At 58.0% G+C, this 16,867-nt stretch overlaps 2 protein-coding genes across 6 annotated transcripts; both read right to left on the bottom strand.

The window, feature by feature from the left end:
* Positions 1-19: 19 nt before the first annotated feature.
* On the bottom strand, positions 20-8,705 carry Dennd1c (DENN domain containing 1C). 5 transcript variants are annotated; one of them, XM_071603445.1, is made up of 23 exons: positions 8,576-8,701; positions 7,600-7,664; positions 7,480-7,542; positions 7,304-7,353; positions 6,852-6,971; positions 6,700-6,769; positions 6,438-6,512; positions 6,278-6,343; positions 6,134-6,187; positions 5,909-6,019; positions 4,870-4,970; positions 4,732-4,777; positions 4,526-4,627; positions 4,314-4,439; positions 3,431-3,535; positions 2,672-2,762; positions 2,544-2,584; positions 2,267-2,338; positions 1,604-1,648; positions 1,419-1,526; positions 1,143-1,210; positions 809-1,016; positions 20-695 (listed from the first exon to the last, which is right to left on the bottom strand). In XM_071603445.1, the coding sequence occupies exons 4-23, from the start codon at positions 7,345-7,347 to the stop codon at positions 72-74; spliced, it is 2,277 nt and encodes a 758-aa protein (XP_071459546.1). In that variant the 5' UTR covers positions 7,348-7,353; positions 7,480-7,542; positions 7,600-7,664; positions 8,576-8,701; the 3' UTR covers positions 20-71. The 5 variants fall into 5 exon arrangements, with proteins under 5 accessions (XP_071459546.1, XP_027808249.2, XP_071459557.1 ...); XM_027952448.2 differs by having other exon boundaries at positions 7,480-7,523; positions 8,576-8,683; XM_071603456.1 differs by having other exon boundaries at positions 317-727; positions 8,576-8,703.
* A 626-nt stretch (positions 8,706-9,331) lies between these two features.
* Tubb4a (tubulin beta 4A class IVa) lies at positions 9,332-15,151 on the bottom strand. The gene is made up of 4 exons (XM_027952617.3): positions 14,829-15,151; positions 14,230-14,338; positions 13,997-14,107; positions 9,332-11,010 (listed from the first exon to the last, which is right to left on the bottom strand). Exons 1-4 carry the CDS (start codon positions 14,883-14,885, stop codon positions 9,953-9,955), a joined length of 1,335 nt encoding a protein of 444 aa, XP_027808418.1. The 5' UTR covers positions 14,886-15,151; the 3' UTR covers positions 9,332-9,952.
* Positions 15,152-16,867: the final 1,716 nt, after the last annotated feature.

The following is a 16,867-nucleotide window of genomic DNA, read 5'->3' as shown; positions in this document are numbered from 1 at the left end:
CTCACCAGGACAGACCAACTTTGGGCTCTTGTGGCTTTATTGAGGATCCAGGGTCTCCAGACCCCTGATCCTTATCCCTCAAAACACTTCTTAAGATCAGCAACTCGGGGCCTCTTCCTGGCCTGGGGCTCTTGCCAGTCGCTGGTGGGTGAGGTCAGGGTGTTGGGGGTTCCTGGTTCCTCGGGGGACTGGAAGTGAGCATGTTGTAGCAGGACCTTGGGAGGCTGGGTTCTGGGATTCTTTGGAAAACTGGGGTCTGGGGAAGACTCGAGGGACTGGGATGTCCTGACAGTATCAAAGTTGGGCTCCATTGGGGCTAGAAGTTGGGGACCTTTTGGAGGGCTGGGCTGGGTGTTTGCCTCCGAGAGCCTGGTGCAAGGGATCTCCCAGGCTGTAGAGTGCTCAGTCGCCTTTTGAAGAGGGGAGAGACGAAGGGTTGAGGGCTCAGTGAGAGGAGAGGACTCGGGGTCCCCTGGGCTGCTTGTGTCTGTAGAAGCTGTTGAAAGCTGGGATGGAGAGATGATTTCTTGGCTGGAGCCTGAGAGCAGCTGGGAATTGGGGTTCTTTGAGGAGCATGTGATTTCCAATGATGGTGTGTTTTGAAGGGATGACAGGTCTGCAGGCAGGGACAGGGGCTGGGGCTCTGGCAGTTTCTCTTCATCTGGTTGCCATCTTGTTCTTCCTGGTAGGTCAGGCTGGGTGGGGCATGGGAGGAGAGAGCAGGTTGCTGACCTGCTGATGAGAAAGAGCTGGCAGGTTGGACAGGCAGTTGGGGAAAGATTGGGTGGGGGGGTGGGGGCCCTCTCACCAGGCTGAAGCAGCTGTCCAGGTCCCCTCCGTGACAGCAGTCTAAGCTCTGGCTTGGCCTCAGGCTGCCCATGCTCTTAGTCTGTACACTCAGACTGTCTAGAATCTCACTCAGCAAATCCAGTTCTTCTCCGGACCCCAAAAAGTTGCTGTCCAGAACTTCTTCTGCCCATGGACCCTGGGCATCCTCAGGGCTCAGGGGAGGTGTCCTGGGTGAGAAAGGGCACCCCAAGTTTCCTGAGATCTCCGCCCTGGTTGGTCTGCTCTAATGTTTGGAGAGCCTTCTGATCCATCCTGGTCTTCCACTTCCAACCTTGGTCCCCCTTGAGTCTTACCTCTCCCCCAGGGGCTCAGAAAGTCCCTTTTCTGGCTTAAGTCTCCTGCTGGGGCGAAGGGGTCTGTTCTACAAAAGACGGATGTGAAGAGGGCAGTGATGTGGAGCTGCAGAATCAGGGGGCTGGGGCTTTCTGGAGGAGGGTGCGTTTGAAGTGAGCACCAAATTTTGGTGTATGTGAGGAGTGAGGCGAGATGTTCAGGCAGAGACTGGGGTGGGGGCGGGGTGGAGGATTTGGTGATAATTCCAGGTGTGCGCCTGGGAAGCACATTCTTACCTGTCCAAAGTGCTGGGTGATAGGCAGGCGCTGCTGCAGGCGATCTGAGCGGCTGGTGAGGCTTGGGGTCCTCAGGGAGCCTCCCCTGTGCAGGCCAGAGTCCCCATCCTAGGAAGAGGATGCAGGACTGGAGGCCCCTCCTCCTTCCCTCCCAGGGCATTGCCGTCCGTCATTGATGGCCTTACCTTGTACAGCAGTAGGCTCTGCATTCCCTTCAGGCCACTCTTGGCCTATGGAAAAGCCAAGGGGAGTTAGACCTATGGGTGACTGGACACTGGGCATCTGAGGTCAGCCCTGTGACCCCTAGCACAGCTGTGCCTTGCCACAGGACCTGTCTCTGTGTCTTCCAAATAGTTCACTACTCCCTGGGCACCACCTCTGAAGTCAACATAAACTTTTGCCCCCTTGACTAATACAGAAGCCTTTCTGGAGGCCTAACCCCACATAAAACAGGGAGTGGCCCTACAGCCTTGTAAAAATGTGTCACTGTCTCCATCAAACAAAGAATAAACTTGGATGGAGAATTTTAAGCCCCAGGAAACTTTCAGGCTTTGGAGAAGAAAAGACGGGCAGAAGCTGGGATGTATCCTCTGAGGACAAGAGTCACCAGTGAATCTTTGACTGTCAATGTTAAATGGGCGAGAAGTGATTCTGACCCAGCCGAGCCTGCTGGAGGGGACATGAGAGCGGGAGGACCCTTCCCAGCTTGGCTGCTACATCAGCTCTGATGAAGGCCTTCGCAGGACTTGCCTGTCAGGGTTAAGTGACCCATCGCCCTTGGAGCCTCAAACGTCCTCGGTCCCCTCCCCTCGTCACCCCAGCAGTCTGGCCTATCCTGCGCAGCTCACCGAGCGGTACATGATCCTGACGGCTGGTTGGGTTTTGGCTTTGACTGAATGCAGGAGAGCACCACCACCTTTCTGTGGAAGAAGGTTGCCAAAGGAGAAACTTGGGATGTTGGGGCCACTGTACTAGCGCTGGGCCCCAGGCCCCACTCCCACCCCGGGCTGTGCTGCTGGCCAATTCCCCCACCTCTATAAATGAGCATAATCACGGACCCCATTGAGGACTATTGTGGGATTAAATTAATCCAATCAACATGTAACAAGTGTTTGGTGTTACTACCTTTAGGTGGTCGGCCCAGAGCTGATAGGAGCGGAGGGTGCCTGGGGTGAGGAGAGCAGGTATCATCCAAGGCAGGCATTGGCTGGGGCTTGGTAGGGGAGGAACCCGGAAGCCAGCAGGGGGCTCACCTGAGGAATCCCTGCAGCAGCTGATCTCCTGCTCAAAGGTATCGGAGAAGCCCTCCCCCGAGTTGAGCTTCTCCAGCCGGGCTTCGATGAACTGCAGTGGGGACAGGGTCGGACACACCTGGATGTAAGGGCTGTGTCCGTAGGTGCCCCTTCCTGCCCTCCCAGCTCCTCCAGAGGCCCACCCAAAGGTCCAGGAATCTGGAGCCCACCTCAGGAAACAACCTACTCTGTCCTGGCCCCAAGTCAGGACCTGTTCCCAGGGATCTGATTCCCTTACTGGGACCAAATGAGAAACCCTGCCCTTCCAGCCTGGCCCGCCCCTTCCTGTGAGCCTGTAATACTTGAGCCCGCCTTCAGGGATCCTAGAACCAAGCCTGGCATGGAAGGATTTTGGAGTTCACCTACCTTCTCCCAGGAACCCAGGAGTTGGTCCTGCTCCCTATTCCCACATTCCCAGGACTTCCTCCTCCACCCAAAAGGGAGTCCACAGTCAGGACCTGCCCTCTCTACAGACTCACAGATGCCCACCTAGGGATCCAGGAACTTGGACCCCCCCTAATCCATCCAGGAGCCTAGAAGTAGGTCTTTTCCCCACCTGGGGATTCTGGAGTTGGGGAGTCCCCTGGGAGCAGCCCCAGCCCCCTCATAAGATCTCAGAGGTCTGCTCGAGCCTCGCCTCGGGGCTCAGAGGCCGTCCTCAACCCACCCCTGGGAACCCAGCAGGCCCTCTCTGGCTTCACCCTCAGGGTTCTGACCCACCTGCTTGAACAGCTGCAGGTGTACAGCCCGCTGGTGGAAGGCCTGCAGGGGCGCCCCAGGCTTCTGGGCCAAGAAGGCTTCTTCATTGAAGGTTACAGGCTGGCCCTGGAAGAAGGAGCCCTGTCCTGAGCTCCCAGTGGCTCTCCTGATCCCCAACCACCTCCTTCATTCTACCACAAAGCCATGTGGCAAACATCAACTGGATGCCTGCTGTGCTCCTGACCCCCTGCAGGGACTCATGGGCCATGGGATGGTCTTTTACCTCTACAGAGTTGGGAGCCTTGGGAGAGCTGCAGAGCAGGTATGGTACCTGACTCAGGTGTTCCCAGGTAACCTCTGACCCCTGCTGGGAGGAGACTGTGGAAGGCAGGACAGAGCCAGTGTAGGGGGAGGGAAGTCCTAATGGGGAGGCCACTAGGGAGGGTTGGAGGTGAAAGCCAGATGTGTAAATGACCCTGGCATCCCCTCAGTTTTAAAAGAATAGTTATGAAAAATGTGTGTGGGGACGAAGGAGCTTGAGAGCAGATCAGGGTTCTGGATTCCACTCTCCCACTCCACGTGGAGCTTCTCCAAGCCTCGGTTTGTCATCTACAAAATGGGGCTTTAACAGTAGCCATCTCAGCGTGAGCATTAAATAACAGCAAGACCCGGCGTTTATGGAGGACTCCGTATATGCTAACACCGTGCGAAGTGCTTGGAATACTCCCATTCGCCGACTCAACCCTTTTGGGTGGGCACTACCGGCATCCCATTTTACAGGGGAGCAAACAGGCACAGGTCACTCCTCCACGAACGCTCCAAGTTATTAGCGTTGTGAATCCTTCAGGAACGCAGAGAGCGAGGGAGAGCCACCTCTCTCTCGGCATCTATCCCTGCTGCTCACCGGGCTGCAGACCAGCGCATCGCGGTAGCCGCCAAAGAGCAGGGCCTGGGCTTTGAGGAAGAGACGGGACACTCCTTCCCCGGGGCTCAGCGCGACCTTCCTTAATCTTAGCCTCAGCAAGGACACCTGTAGGTAGGGCCAGAGGGAGGCACTGAGTGAGCAAATGTGAGGTTTCCGGCTCCTGGAGAAGAGTGGGAGGGGGTGACCCTGACCACGTCTGGCGGCAGCGTCTGCACGTCTTCGAAGGGCGTCTCCAAGGTATTGGAGTCTATGTTCAATACCACGACGTCCTCCAGGGCCTTGTCGCGCACTCTCTGCAAGGGTTGGAAGATACTCTCTCAGAGCCTGAGGATTCCTCCCTGGTGGGGAAGGGGATCCCTCCCGCCCCGCCACCTGCGGGATGGCGGTTCCTTCTCACCTCGGCAAGACTTGCATGCACTCCAATGAGGTAGGGCATAGGCGCACTGCGGACCGAGAGCCAGGGTCATGCGGGTACTGCCCCCACCCCAGGCCTCTTCCCTAGGCCGGCCCCCCCTTCCAGGCCCGCATTCCTCACCAGCAGTAATCCAGTAGGTGCGGGGGCAGCGTGGGGATCAGCACGTGTTCCCAGCGCATGGGGTACAGGAGAGCACAGGACGCGTGAACACAGGAAGTCAGCTGGGGACAGGGGAAGGGTTTAGAGTTAGGGCCTCCTAACTTCAAGGACCCTCTCTAAGTCGACGGTTCAAACCTTCCCAGTCTCCTATTTCTCCTCCTCCCTCACCCTGCGGTGAAATGGGGGAAAACTCAGACCCCTTTAGGAATCAGATGGAGACCAAGAATTTGTCTAATGACAGTCCGCTCTGGGTACCTGAGGATTCTGCAAACTCGGATTCAACCGACTTTGGGTCAAATATATTTAAAAAAAAAAATGCATCTGTGCTGAACGAGACTTTTTTTTCCATGTCATTATTCCCAAACAATAGAGCATAACAACTATTTACATAGCATTTACATTGTATGAGGTATTTGAAGTCACTTAGAGATGATTTAAAGTTCATAGGAGGACATGCATAGGTTCTATTCAAATACTATGCCATTTTAGATAAGGGACTTAAGCACTTGCTGATTTTGGTATCCTTTGGGGTCCTGGAAGCAATTTCCCCGAGGTTACAGTGTTACGGAGAACTGTCTCGTGCTTTTCAGTGGGTGGAGCCAAGACTTTGCCTGTCCTAATTCCTCCTTGTAAGGGGCAGAGTTAAGATTCAGCCCGCTCAGATCCCATTCCTAGGGACGGAGCCATGGCAACCCTCCACTGACCCCAACCCCTAAAGAGGAGGGACTCTAAGGCAGCTCCCGGTTCCAGCTCACGGTTCCACCGCCCGGTGTATTCAGATCCCACCCATCTATTCCCCTAGGGGCGGAGCTAGAATTTAGGGCTCTAGGATCTTATCCTCCAGAGAGGCGGAGCCAAGCGAGCCCAAGGAGGAGGAGCTACACCACACACACTCCCGTTCCACCCGATAGGGTGGGTCAGGTGGAGCTCCCACTGTCAGCCCCTCCCATTGTGTCCTCCCCCCGGGTGGATCCTGGCCTTGTCCTCTCCCCCGCCTCACCGTGCTGAGCTTGCTGGCAGTGAGCAGGACTCTTCGCTCGGCTAAGAGCGCGGCGAACAGGCCCACGATGTTCTCATCTGTCACCGCCACCACCAGCTCCGTTAGGTTTCTCTGAGGAACCGAGGGGCACGCGCTGAGCATGGGCAGACGCCAAGATCTGGCGTTCCACTCTGGGTTCTGGGACCTCTGCCCGCCCCCGGAGTTCCCTCCCGCGTCCCTACTTACATTCTCAGGAATGGAGGGCAGGGAGTCGGAGTCCGGAGCCACGAAGCAGGAAAGCTGGTGGGGGCATTGGTGGGGGTAAGCAATCAGTCTGCGAGTTGACCTCACCTGGGTGCCCAACCTTCCAGGGGCCTGATTCTCGCTCACCAGCCTGCTGTTCCCGGGGGCAGGAGGGAGTATTCCGTGCACACCGGAGATGGTCACTCCGCCGCCCTGGGGGACAGGTATAGCTGCGTGTTCCTCAGGGCTGGGGTACATCCTCCCCATCCCTCTAGCGTCCGTGGCCCAGGAGTTGGGAGCTACTCACCAGCCCTCTTGAGACCTGGGGCCCAGGAGGGGGCTGCTGCAGCAGATTTAGAAGAAGTTCTTCAGCCTCGGAGACCTGGGTGGAAGTCGGGGAGTGTCTGAACCAGGAGGAGGGTTTGGGACTCTGAGGGCCTTGGCTCAGGCCAGGTGGCCTCGGAGGTGCTGAGGGACTCAGGACTGGTCTGGTAGTTCAGAGAAGGGGTGGAGACAAGATGGGGCAGGGACTGGGACTCTGGCAGGAGTGAAAGGGGGTCTGGTCTCACTTGGTCCTGAGCTAGGAGGTCCCCCACTGTGTTCAGTAGCTTGTAGAATACCTCGAACCATGGCAGGTGACTGCGGAGAGAGGAGGGGCTGAATGGAGTACCCTGGCTTAGGCTTGGTGCTTCCCACCCTGTCCCAGGCTCTCTTTCCATACCTGAGGATGCACAGACAGCTCTGTGCACCAGCTCGCAGGCGGCAGAAACCAAATTTGCGGTTGCCGGCCAGGTCCGTGAGGGCGAATGTGAAATGCTGGACGGCAGGGCTGGGGGGCTCCCTGGAGGTGGGCAAGGCTCTCGGGGAGTCCTGACAATCCAGCTCCCCATGCCCTACTCCCTCCAACCATGCTCCCAGTGCTGTGCCCCACCAGGCTGGACTTTGGGTGTTCGGGTCCCTGGTTTATGGATCATTTGGTACCTGAGACCATGAGTTCATGGGTCCTTGGGTCTCTATGCATTTAGGTCACTAGTTACCCAGGCCCCTGATTGTCTGGGTCCCTGGGTCTCCAGGTCCCTGGGTAATGGGTCTCCAGATGTCTGAGTTGCTCTGTGTCTAACACTTAGGGTCCCCGAGAGCCTGGGGTCCCTCTGTCTCTGCTCCTTTCCATACCTTTCTACATCAAAAGGAAAGCAAAACTTGGGCACCATCTGCATGGCTTCCTGGAAAAAGGAGAGAAGCAGACTGACAGTCAGATCAGGGTCCGGGGGTTCCAGGTCCAAGCACAGAGCTTCAGCCCTCTATGGGACTGGCCCTGGCCGGAAGGAGCAAGAGGCCCCCCTGAGTACCTGGTCCCTGAAGTCTGGGGGGAACTGCCGCAGAATGGGAGGATCTGCAGGGAGAGTGGGCTTCTAAGTCCAGGGCGTCAGGCCCCTCCTCCATCCCCACCCCCAGGGCCCCAGACTCACCTTCCTGTAGGGAGGCAGGGCAGGCTGCCTCGAAGAACCAATCAAACACCGCTGGGGGACCCCCTCTGTGGGACAGAAGAGGGCTTAGAGGACCCAGGGACTTGTTTCTGCATGTGATTGTGCCTGTGTGTGTGAGCAGGTGTGCTGGTGTGTGACTGGTGTCTGTGGTGGCGTGTGTAGCTGTGGGAAGCTCTAGGTGCAGGCCTGTGAGTGTGCAGGAGAGCCAGAGAGCACAGCAGTGTGCGTGGCTGAATGCCTGCTTATATGAGCGTGTATGTGTGTGTGTGTGTGTGTGTGACAGAGCAAGTGTGCGGATGACTCACGTCTGTCTTTCCTTGCATGGCTGTGCGTGTTTTGGGTGAGTGGGCATCTTTGTGGTTTGCCTCTGTGCCCCTGGGTGAGGTTTCATGGGGTCCCCATGGCTGACCCCACCTTCCTCACTAGAGGAAGGACAGCAAGCAGGATGCCCTGGTGCTTACTGTGAGCCCTACAACCACCCCCACCTTCCCTGCCCCCACATCATGCAGAGGATGCTGGGACTTGGGCTCCAGGAGAGAGATGGCAAGACCCAGAGGAGACTCCTCAAGACACACGGTGCTGTCCAGCTGCACGGAGTCCCTGGCACTTTACCCTCATTCGGGCACTAGTCAGGCACCCACCCATGTGGACACACGGCTTCTCCCCCCCTCACATCACCCACTCTGCTGACTCCCAGAAGCGACCACTCACACCCACCAGAGGCACAGTCCAGAGGAGCCGGTGAAACCACCCAGAGCAGGAAGGAGAGAGAGGAGGGGCTGAGCTTGGCCCAGTAGGCCCCAGAGAACACACAGGGGAGGCCAGCTGAGGTCCTGCCCTGATGCCTGCCCCGATGGGTCACTGTACCTCCCGGGCCGGCCCCCGCCATAGCTCCCCACTGCCCCAGCCCAGGCCTGGGAATCTTGGCCCACAGGATGAGGGAGGGGGCAGCTCTTACTCAGCTCTGGATCCCATGGTCCCTGCAGGGCTGGCCCGGCTGGGCCCTTTCCCCAGGGGTCCTGGGGGCCTGTGCTTGCCTGGGGCTGGGCCCTGAGCCGCCCCGGCTTCCTGTGTGGCTGACAGAGGAAGTTTAACGGGTGACGTCCTCCCTTACGGAGGCCCCTGCCCCCACCCACTGTGAGAAACCTAGGCATCCCGGCTGCTTAGGCTTCTCTGGGATGGGTGGCTAGGGGCAGGCTCAGAGGCTGAAACTTCAGGCTTATCCTGGAGGCTGGGCTATGTCCTGTCCCCACGGTCACACTCAGGCCTTCCCCTCTCCTTCCTTACTCTAGGGAAGGCGAGAATTCAGTCTGCAGAAAGTGCTTCCTCTTCCTTCCACTCTTGCTCTTTCCCTTGGTCCATTCTCACCAGCCACCCCACACCCAGCACCGCCAGAGGGAGGTGGCCCAAGGAAAGGACGCACGGGAGCCAGGGAGGGGGCACAGAGGTGGACACAGGCAGAGCAGCAGACAGGCCCCCCACAGTCATCCTGGCTCATACAAACAGCCCCAGATGAGGGACAGGCAGGGGGTCGGAGGGTGAGGGCTCACTGAACACTGGAGGGCTGCTCAGTGGTTTGGCCTGCTCCCTGTGATTCCCAAGCCTCTGCTCCCATCCCCCTGAGACAGCTGAGCCTTTGGCACCCACCTCCACCCTCTAGGGAGAAGCCCCTGCTTGCTGCACAAGGTGATGAAGTGAACTCCACAGAAACACGCCAGGCAAGGACTCATTTATTCATCCAGGGTCAGGCAGAGGCAGAGGAGGGGTAGTCGGGAGTGCTCCCTGACAGTGCTCCCAGGGAAGCCAAGGTAGGAGGCGCCTGGGGAGAGAAGTCAGGGAGGAAATGGGAGCTTATGAGAACGAGAGAAGGCGGTGAGAGGGGAGCAGGGGTTCCTGAGGTCAAAGATGAGACTTGGCTCGGAGGGAGGGGTCAAGAGCAAACCAGGGCTTATGGGGTTTGGGGGTATCAAAGGTGAGGGAGTTGGGATAAAGGAGGGCTAATAAGGAGGCGGGGGGGGGGCGGTGGCGCGGCGAAGGGCTAGAAAAGGTGAAGCAGGGCTTAGAGAGGTGTCCAAGTTGGAAGATCTCCATGGGGGTTTGGAGATAAGGTAGGGTTCAAGGTCAAAGCTGGGCTAGGGTCAGAGATGAAGTGACCCGAGGTGATGTGAACTCCGCAGTATTGTTAGGGTCAAGGCAAAGTGAGGATGGATGGTGGGGTCCTAGGGTCAGGCTGGGTGGGGAGGTCATGAGGTTCTTGGGGTTGCAGAGGAGGCAAAGGTCAACGGTCGGAGGCCTGGCTGGGGGTGTGGGCGGACGGGAGGTAAACGCAGGGGTCCTAGGCCACTTCCTCCTCCGCCTCCTCCTCGAACTCGCCCTCCTCGGCCGTGGCGTCCTGGTACTGCTGGTACTCGGACACCAGGTCGTTCATGTTGCTCTCGGCCTCCGTGAACTCCATCTCGTCCATGCCCTCGCCCGTGTACCAGTGCAGGAAGGCCTTGCGCCGGAACATGGCCGTGAACTGCTCCGAGATGCGCTTGAACAGCTCCTGGATGGCCGTGCTGTTGCCGATGAAGGTGGCCGCCATCTTGAGGCCGCGCGGCGGGATGTCGCACACGGCCGTCTTCACGTTGTTGGGGATCCACTCCACGAAGTAGCTGCTGTTCTTGCTCTGGACGCTCAGCATCTGCTCGTCCACCTCCTTCATGGACATGCGGCCCCGGAACACGGCGGCCACGGTCAGGTAGCGGCCGTGGCGCGGGTCGCACGCGGCCATCATGTTCTTGGCGTCGAACATCTGCTGGGTGAGCTCGGGCACGGTCAGCGCGCGGTACTGCTGGCTGCCCCGGCTGGTCAGCGGCGCGAAGCCGGGCATGAAGAAGTGCAGGCGCGGGAAGGGCACCATGTTCACGGCCAGCTTGCGCAGGTCGGCGTTGAGCTGGCCCGGGAAGCGCAGGCAGGTGGTGACCCCGCTCATGGTGGCCGACACCAGGTGGTTGAGGTCCCCGTAGGTGGGCGTGGTCAGCTTGAGGGTGCGGAAGCAGATGTCGTAGAGCGCCTCGTTGTCGATGCAGTAGGTCTCGTCCGTGTTCTCCACCAGCTGGTGCACCGACAGCGTGGCGTTGTAGGGCTCCACCACCGTGTCCGACACCTTGGGCGAGGGCACCACGCTGAAGGTGTTCATGATGCGGTCCGGGAACTCCTCGCGGATCTTGCTGATGAGCAGCGTGCCCATGCCCGAGCCCGTGCCGCCGCCCAGCGAGTGGGTCAGCTGGAAGCCCTGCAGGCAGTCACAGCTCTCCGCCTCCTTGCGCACGACGTCCAGGACGGCGTCCACCAGCTCCGCGCCCTCGGTGTAGTGGCCCTTGGCCCAGTTGTTGCCGGCTCCCGACTGGCCTGGGGCGGGGAGAGGAGCCCAGCACAGGCCTTGACCCAAGCCCCGCCCTCCACCCCGTCTACCCGGTATCTGGAGGGTCCCCGGCTAGTTGAACAATAACGCTGGCCAAGTGCCCCTGAGTTCAATCCCTGGTACTCCTCCCCCACAAAAAATCCTTTCTTCTAAGTGTTGGAAATGTACAGCACATGATTGCCGTCTGTGCTCACCTCACTGCACAGTAGCACAAATTGCTATCGTTATCATTAACTGTTCTCTCTGCTTCCCTCCATGTCCTGAGTTTGCCCAGCAGCCAGAGGATGGGAAACCGAAATCAGGTTGTGTCCCACCTTAGTTCAAACCCCCCCCCCCCATGCCCCTCCTGTCTTTTGCGGCACTGGGGAATCGAACCCAGGGCCTCTCCACCACTGAACTGCCCCCCCAGCCCTTCTTTATTTTTGTTTTGAGTCTTGCTAAATTGCCCAGGTTGGCGTCAGAGTAGCTGGATGAAGGCTGCACCACGGAGCCGGTCTCCCCTTCTCCTATCTTTGACCAGTAGGCCGACCTGTGGACCTGCGCTATCCGGCCTGGCCTCCTCCCTCCCTCCCCCTCATTTCCTCTGCTCCAGCCACCAGGGCTCCTCCAACAGCCAGGCTTGGTCCTGCCCTGGGGCCTTTGCACCGGATGTGCCTCTGCCGGGAATGCTGTGCCCCCAGGTTCCTCCTTCAAGACTTCGTGGGGCTCAGCAATTGCCACTCTGTGGCTCAACCCCTGACTTCTTACTCCTCGTCCCTGGGTACTGACAAACTTGTTTTCAGATTAATCATGTTTATTGCCTGGAATCTCACTGAGGAATGCAAGCTGCAGGAGGACAAGGTCAAGTACTAGAATACTGGCTGTTATTATTGACAACACCTGCTTCCCCCTGGTCCAGCTCCATCCTCACCCACCTGAAACGGGCTCCCGACCCCACCCCCACAGCCTGTCTTCTCTGCAGCCGCCAGAGGGCGCCCGTGAATACCTGAGCCTCAGCCCCACCTTGGCCTTCACCTCCCAAGGGGTAAAAGCCCAGGTCCTCCTCCCAAAGCCCTGGGGGCTGCGTCCCCACCAGGGAACCTGCTCCAGCCTTCAGGACTTCCTCATTGTTCTCCTAACAGGCCAGACTGGGTCTGCCTCAGGCCCTTTGCACCGCGGTTCTGGCTGCCTTGGATTCTTTTTCCTCAGGGCTCCTCCCTCACTTTCTGCTCAATGTCACCTCTTCAGAGATGACAATCCCCAGATAGGATAAGGATCCAACATATGGATCCTCCTCCACGCCCTTAGATTGTTTTTATTTTTCTTCCTATACCTGCCGCTCTCGACCTTTTGCATGTTGTGATGTGTTTATCTGAGGGACTCCTGTGTCTGACTCCCGGCTGGAGCAGACCCACGGGGAGCAAGACTTGTCGTGGCTGTGTCTGGAACGCAGTCCTTTAGAGCCAGGAGCCTCCAAAGGCCCTAAGCTTGGGCACGTCCTGCATCTCTGAATCTTTCCCCCAGTTCTCTGAGGTACTTACATACTTTTGGGGAGGGTAGTGGGGATTGAGCACAGGTGTGCTTTACCACTGAGCTGCGTCCCCAGCCCTTTTTGTCTTTTATTTTGAGACAGGATCTTGCTAAGAAGCTGGCCTCACACTTGTGATCCTCCTGCCTTGGCCTCCCAAGTTGCTGGGATTACAGGTGTGTGCCACAGTGCTCAGCTTACATACTCTTTTTACTTCCATTTTATAGATGAGAAAATGAAGATTCAGAGAGACTAGCTCCTGTGTGAAAAGTCACACTGCAAGCAAGTGGGACAGCTAGAGCTCCGTCCAGATGGTCTGGCCCGAGTCCACACTTTCAGCATGTACCATAGAATCACTTGGCCCAACTGCGAGCCACCCGTGGTTATTCAAAAAGGCCTCAAACCTCAGTTGTGTCTCTTTCCACAGCCATTCCTGAGGACCCATTAGGTATCATGCCCACATTAGTGCATCATCATCTCTCAGAATCTTTGTATAGATCAGAGAGGGGAAGTCACTTGTCCAAGGTCACACAGCTTATTCAGACTTCAGACTCAAACCACCATGTTCAGAGGAAAAGGCTTACAAGGGTTCTGGGGGAGGGTGGAGCTTGGGGCCTAAGTCAGGGTAGGGTATATGTGACCAGCCCAATCTTGAAAAGAGCTCCCAATAAGGACTATGACTGAGCACGAGTACCTCCTTGAGTCTAAGTTCCAAAACTGTGCTTACTGACTTTGCATATGCTATTCTCTCCAAGTCCCTTGGCCAGTCCTTGTCCCACTCACCTGTTAGGTGGCAGGTATTTATAATGATAATGGAAACAACTACAATACATGCTTGTTTACCCTTTCCTGTATGCTAAGTTCTTGACACACAGTGAGAGCTATACGCCATCTCCTTGGTTCTAAACAGTAGATCATCTATATCCCTGTTCTGAAGATGAGGAAACTGAGTCATGAAAGGTTATGGAGCCTGTCCAAAGTCACCCAGCTGACAGTCCAGGGCTGAGCTGTACTAATGGATCTCTGCAGCGGGCTCCCTACCAAGATGGCAGCTCAAGGCCCGGGTAGGGAGTGGGCCCCCACAGCAGGCAGCTCAGGTTGCTTTGTTCTCTGCTGTACCCCAGCTTCTGGTGCAGGGCCTGGAGTGTCGTCAGAGCTCATTAACTCTTTGTCCAGTGCATGAGTTGGCAGAGCTCGGGGCTTGCACCCTGCAACCTGGCTCTAGTCCGACTGTTCAGTTAAAATGCCACCTCATCCAGGAAGCCCGCCAGATCCCTCTGCTGTCCAGGCCACCCCCAGGGCCTCCACCGTGACCTGTTTGACCCCATCACGTCCCTGACTTCTCTGTCCATTCTGGGACTCAGTGGTCACTGCCAACTCTGGTGCTAGCTAGGGAATTCTCATCAAGGCACCCGGAGTGAAGGAATAAGGGGCTCCTTTCCTTGGGCCCCACCCCTGGAACTCACCAAACACAAAGTTGTCTGGCCGAAAGATCTGGCCAAAGGGGCCGGAGCGGACAGAGTCCATGGTGCCGGGCTCCAGGTCCACCAGCACGGCTCGGGGCACGTAGTTCCCTCCTGCAGGGAGGCAGATGGAGGGCAGCTGGTGTGAGGAGCCACAGGCGCCAGAGAGCATCCTGTCCCCTCCCAGCCAACCCACACCCCCACACCCCCACACCAGAAGGTGCCCCCCACCCTACCTGTGGCCTCATTGTAGTAGACATTGATCCTTTCCAGTTGCAGGTCACTGTCCCCATGGTATGTGCCGGTGGGGTCGATGCCATGTTCATCGCTGATCACCTCCCAAAACTAGAGCAGGAAGTGATGGGAAGGGATGAGAGAGGGGGACCAGGTGGCCGGGCCTCGGATCCCCCCAGAACCACTTCCCTAGCTGCAGCTCACCACCCACCCCCGGGCCCCCAGCCAGGTGACTGGGGGACCTAGAGGTATGGCGAGGATGAGGCAGCAAGAAGGAAGAGGTGGGGGCGGGGTGAGCCCGAGCCTGCTGGTGCCAGCGCACCCAGGCCGCAGCCCGGGGGAGGGGCGCCGTCCCTTTGTGCGTGGAGGGGACAGTGGGCCAGCTGTGAAGCCAGCTGTGGCCAGCAGACAGAAGGCTGGGCCCTACGCCCGATTGACAGGCCTCTTTGTTCCCAGCCTGGCCCTGCCCCCAGCGCCCCTCCCCCACCATCCCGGGGGCGCTTGCCTCCTGGGGACCGGGTCCCGCCAGGCCCTAGGTCGGGGAGCCTGGGGGAGCTAGCTGCGCACCGGGTCTGCTCCTCTCGGCCCCGACCCCGCGCACCTTGGCCCCGATCTGGTTGCCGCACTGGCCGGCTTGCAGGTGCACGATCTCCCGCATGGTGGTGGCGCTGCTGGTGGACGCGGCGGCGGTGTCGCGGACGCTCTGAGCTGCTGCTGCGGCGGCGGCGAGGGCGACTGATGCGGCGGCGACGAAGCTCTATCCCTGCGCCCCCGGGATGCCTCTATATGAGCGGGCGGGGTCCGCGTCACCACCGGCCGCTCCGCCCTCCGGTCCCGCCCCGGGACGGAGGGGCGGGTGTGGGGGACAGGAGGGATCTCTCTCCTCCGAGGCCTCCGAGAGCTCCCGGGGCCCAGCCTAGGTCGTGCCTGGGTCCCTTCGCCCCACCCCGGGGCAGGGGGCGGAGGCCCTGCAGGCGTCTTCAGTTCCTGGCTCCGGCGCCACCCGGGTTTCAGAGAAATGGGGCGGGGGAGGCGGGAGCCCAGCGTCAGCAGGAGCTGGAAACCCTGCCGGGCCCCATCCCGCCCGGCCCCAGCCTCAAGTTTCTGCCCCCAGCCTCCCATTGCATTTAGGCCTCTTTCCCCAGCACCCTCGCCTTCGCCGGGAGGGCTGCGAGTGGGGTGAAACTGGGGCTCCCGAGGTGAGGTGGGGTGCAGGCAGCGGGGGTTGGTTTCGGAGGACTCGTCTGGAAGCTGCGGAATAAGCAACCAGTTTAGGTTAGCAACCCTTGTGGAAGCTGGTGGAGACTGTGGGGAGCTGGGGGCTCCTCTAGACACCTCTGCTTTGGGCTTTTTGCAGGTGGAGTCACCGTGGGTCTGACTTGAGGGAGGAGCATCACCATCTAAGGCTGGGGCTGGATTACACACGGTGGTGGTGGTGGGCTCCCGCAGATCTTCGCCCCTCTGCTCCAGTATGAACATCTCTCACTTCTCTCTCTCTTCTCTCTCCTCTCCCTCTCCCTCTCCCTTTCTCTCCCTCTCTCTCTCACCGAGGATTGAAGTCAGGGCCACTCACCCACTGAGCACACCCCCAGCCCTATTTTGTATTTTATTTAGAGACAGGGTCTCACCGAGTTGCTTAGCGCCTTGCTTTTGCCAAGGCTGGCTTTGAACTCTGTCTTCCTGCTTCAGCCTCCTGAGCTGCTGGGATTACAAGCGGGTGCTGGGCTCCACCTTCACATTTCTTATTAGCTCTATGACCTTGCTCCAGGCCACTTCTGTGCCTGAATTGTCCCCTCTTCAAGACGGGGAAGTGGAGAAAGTTGGCCCTCCAGGAATGCTGGGAAGGGCTGAGGAGATGGGCAATTAGCAACTACCAGGAACAGAGCCAATAATAAATTGTATCTATCACAATTGCATTCAAGATCTGGGCAAGACTTAATGTACAGCCCCTTAAATGAAGGACAGACCTCTTGAGGCCACCTTCAGCTGGCATCCTCCAGCTCTGCCCCCCAGGATGCCTCTTAAACCCCAAGGCTCACCCAGAAGAGGACTTGGGACTCTTGTAAGTTGGGTGAGCAATGCTGGCTATGTGGTTCAGCCCCTCACTTTGGGCAGTGGTTCTTCGTGTGTGGGTGGGGTGTGTGTGTGAGTGTGAGCTTCTGGCTGGGGGTAGGTAGAGGTCAGGGAAGATGCCCCAGCATAGAGACTGATTCAGCACCAATGTCAGTAAGGCTGAGGCAGAGAAAACCTGCATTATTATTTGGGGAAAAAATTGAGTTAGACCCCCAGAATAAATTCCTGATGTGTGAGATGTTATAAACCAGTGCTATCCCCCCAGCTTTCAGGACTGACCTCCTTTCCTCCGTGTGTGTGTGTGTGTGTGTGTGTGTTTAGCAAAAACATTTTTTAAAATTTCACTTGTGTAATATGTCTCCTATAGGAAACAAATTTGGCTTTGCAATTTCTGTAGCTCCAATACAATCTCGAAGGCAGCCAGGGGTTCCCTGTTTCCCACTTAACAACACCTGAAGACATCTGTCTTCCCACCACAGTCTGCAGATTCTCTGGGCAGGTAAGGTCTGATAGTAAAGAGGGTAGCAGGTCTTGTTACTTTGACTTAACCAATACTTAATTAAAGAA

The sequence above is a fragment of the Marmota flaviventris genome, chromosome 1 (assembly GCF_047511675.1).
Source record: "Marmota flaviventris isolate mMarFla1 chromosome 1, mMarFla1.hap1, whole genome shotgun sequence".
Taxonomy (NCBI): Eukaryota; Metazoa; Chordata; class Mammalia; order Rodentia; family Sciuridae; genus Marmota; species Marmota flaviventris.
This window is presented reverse-complemented; position numbering and strand designations above follow the sequence as displayed.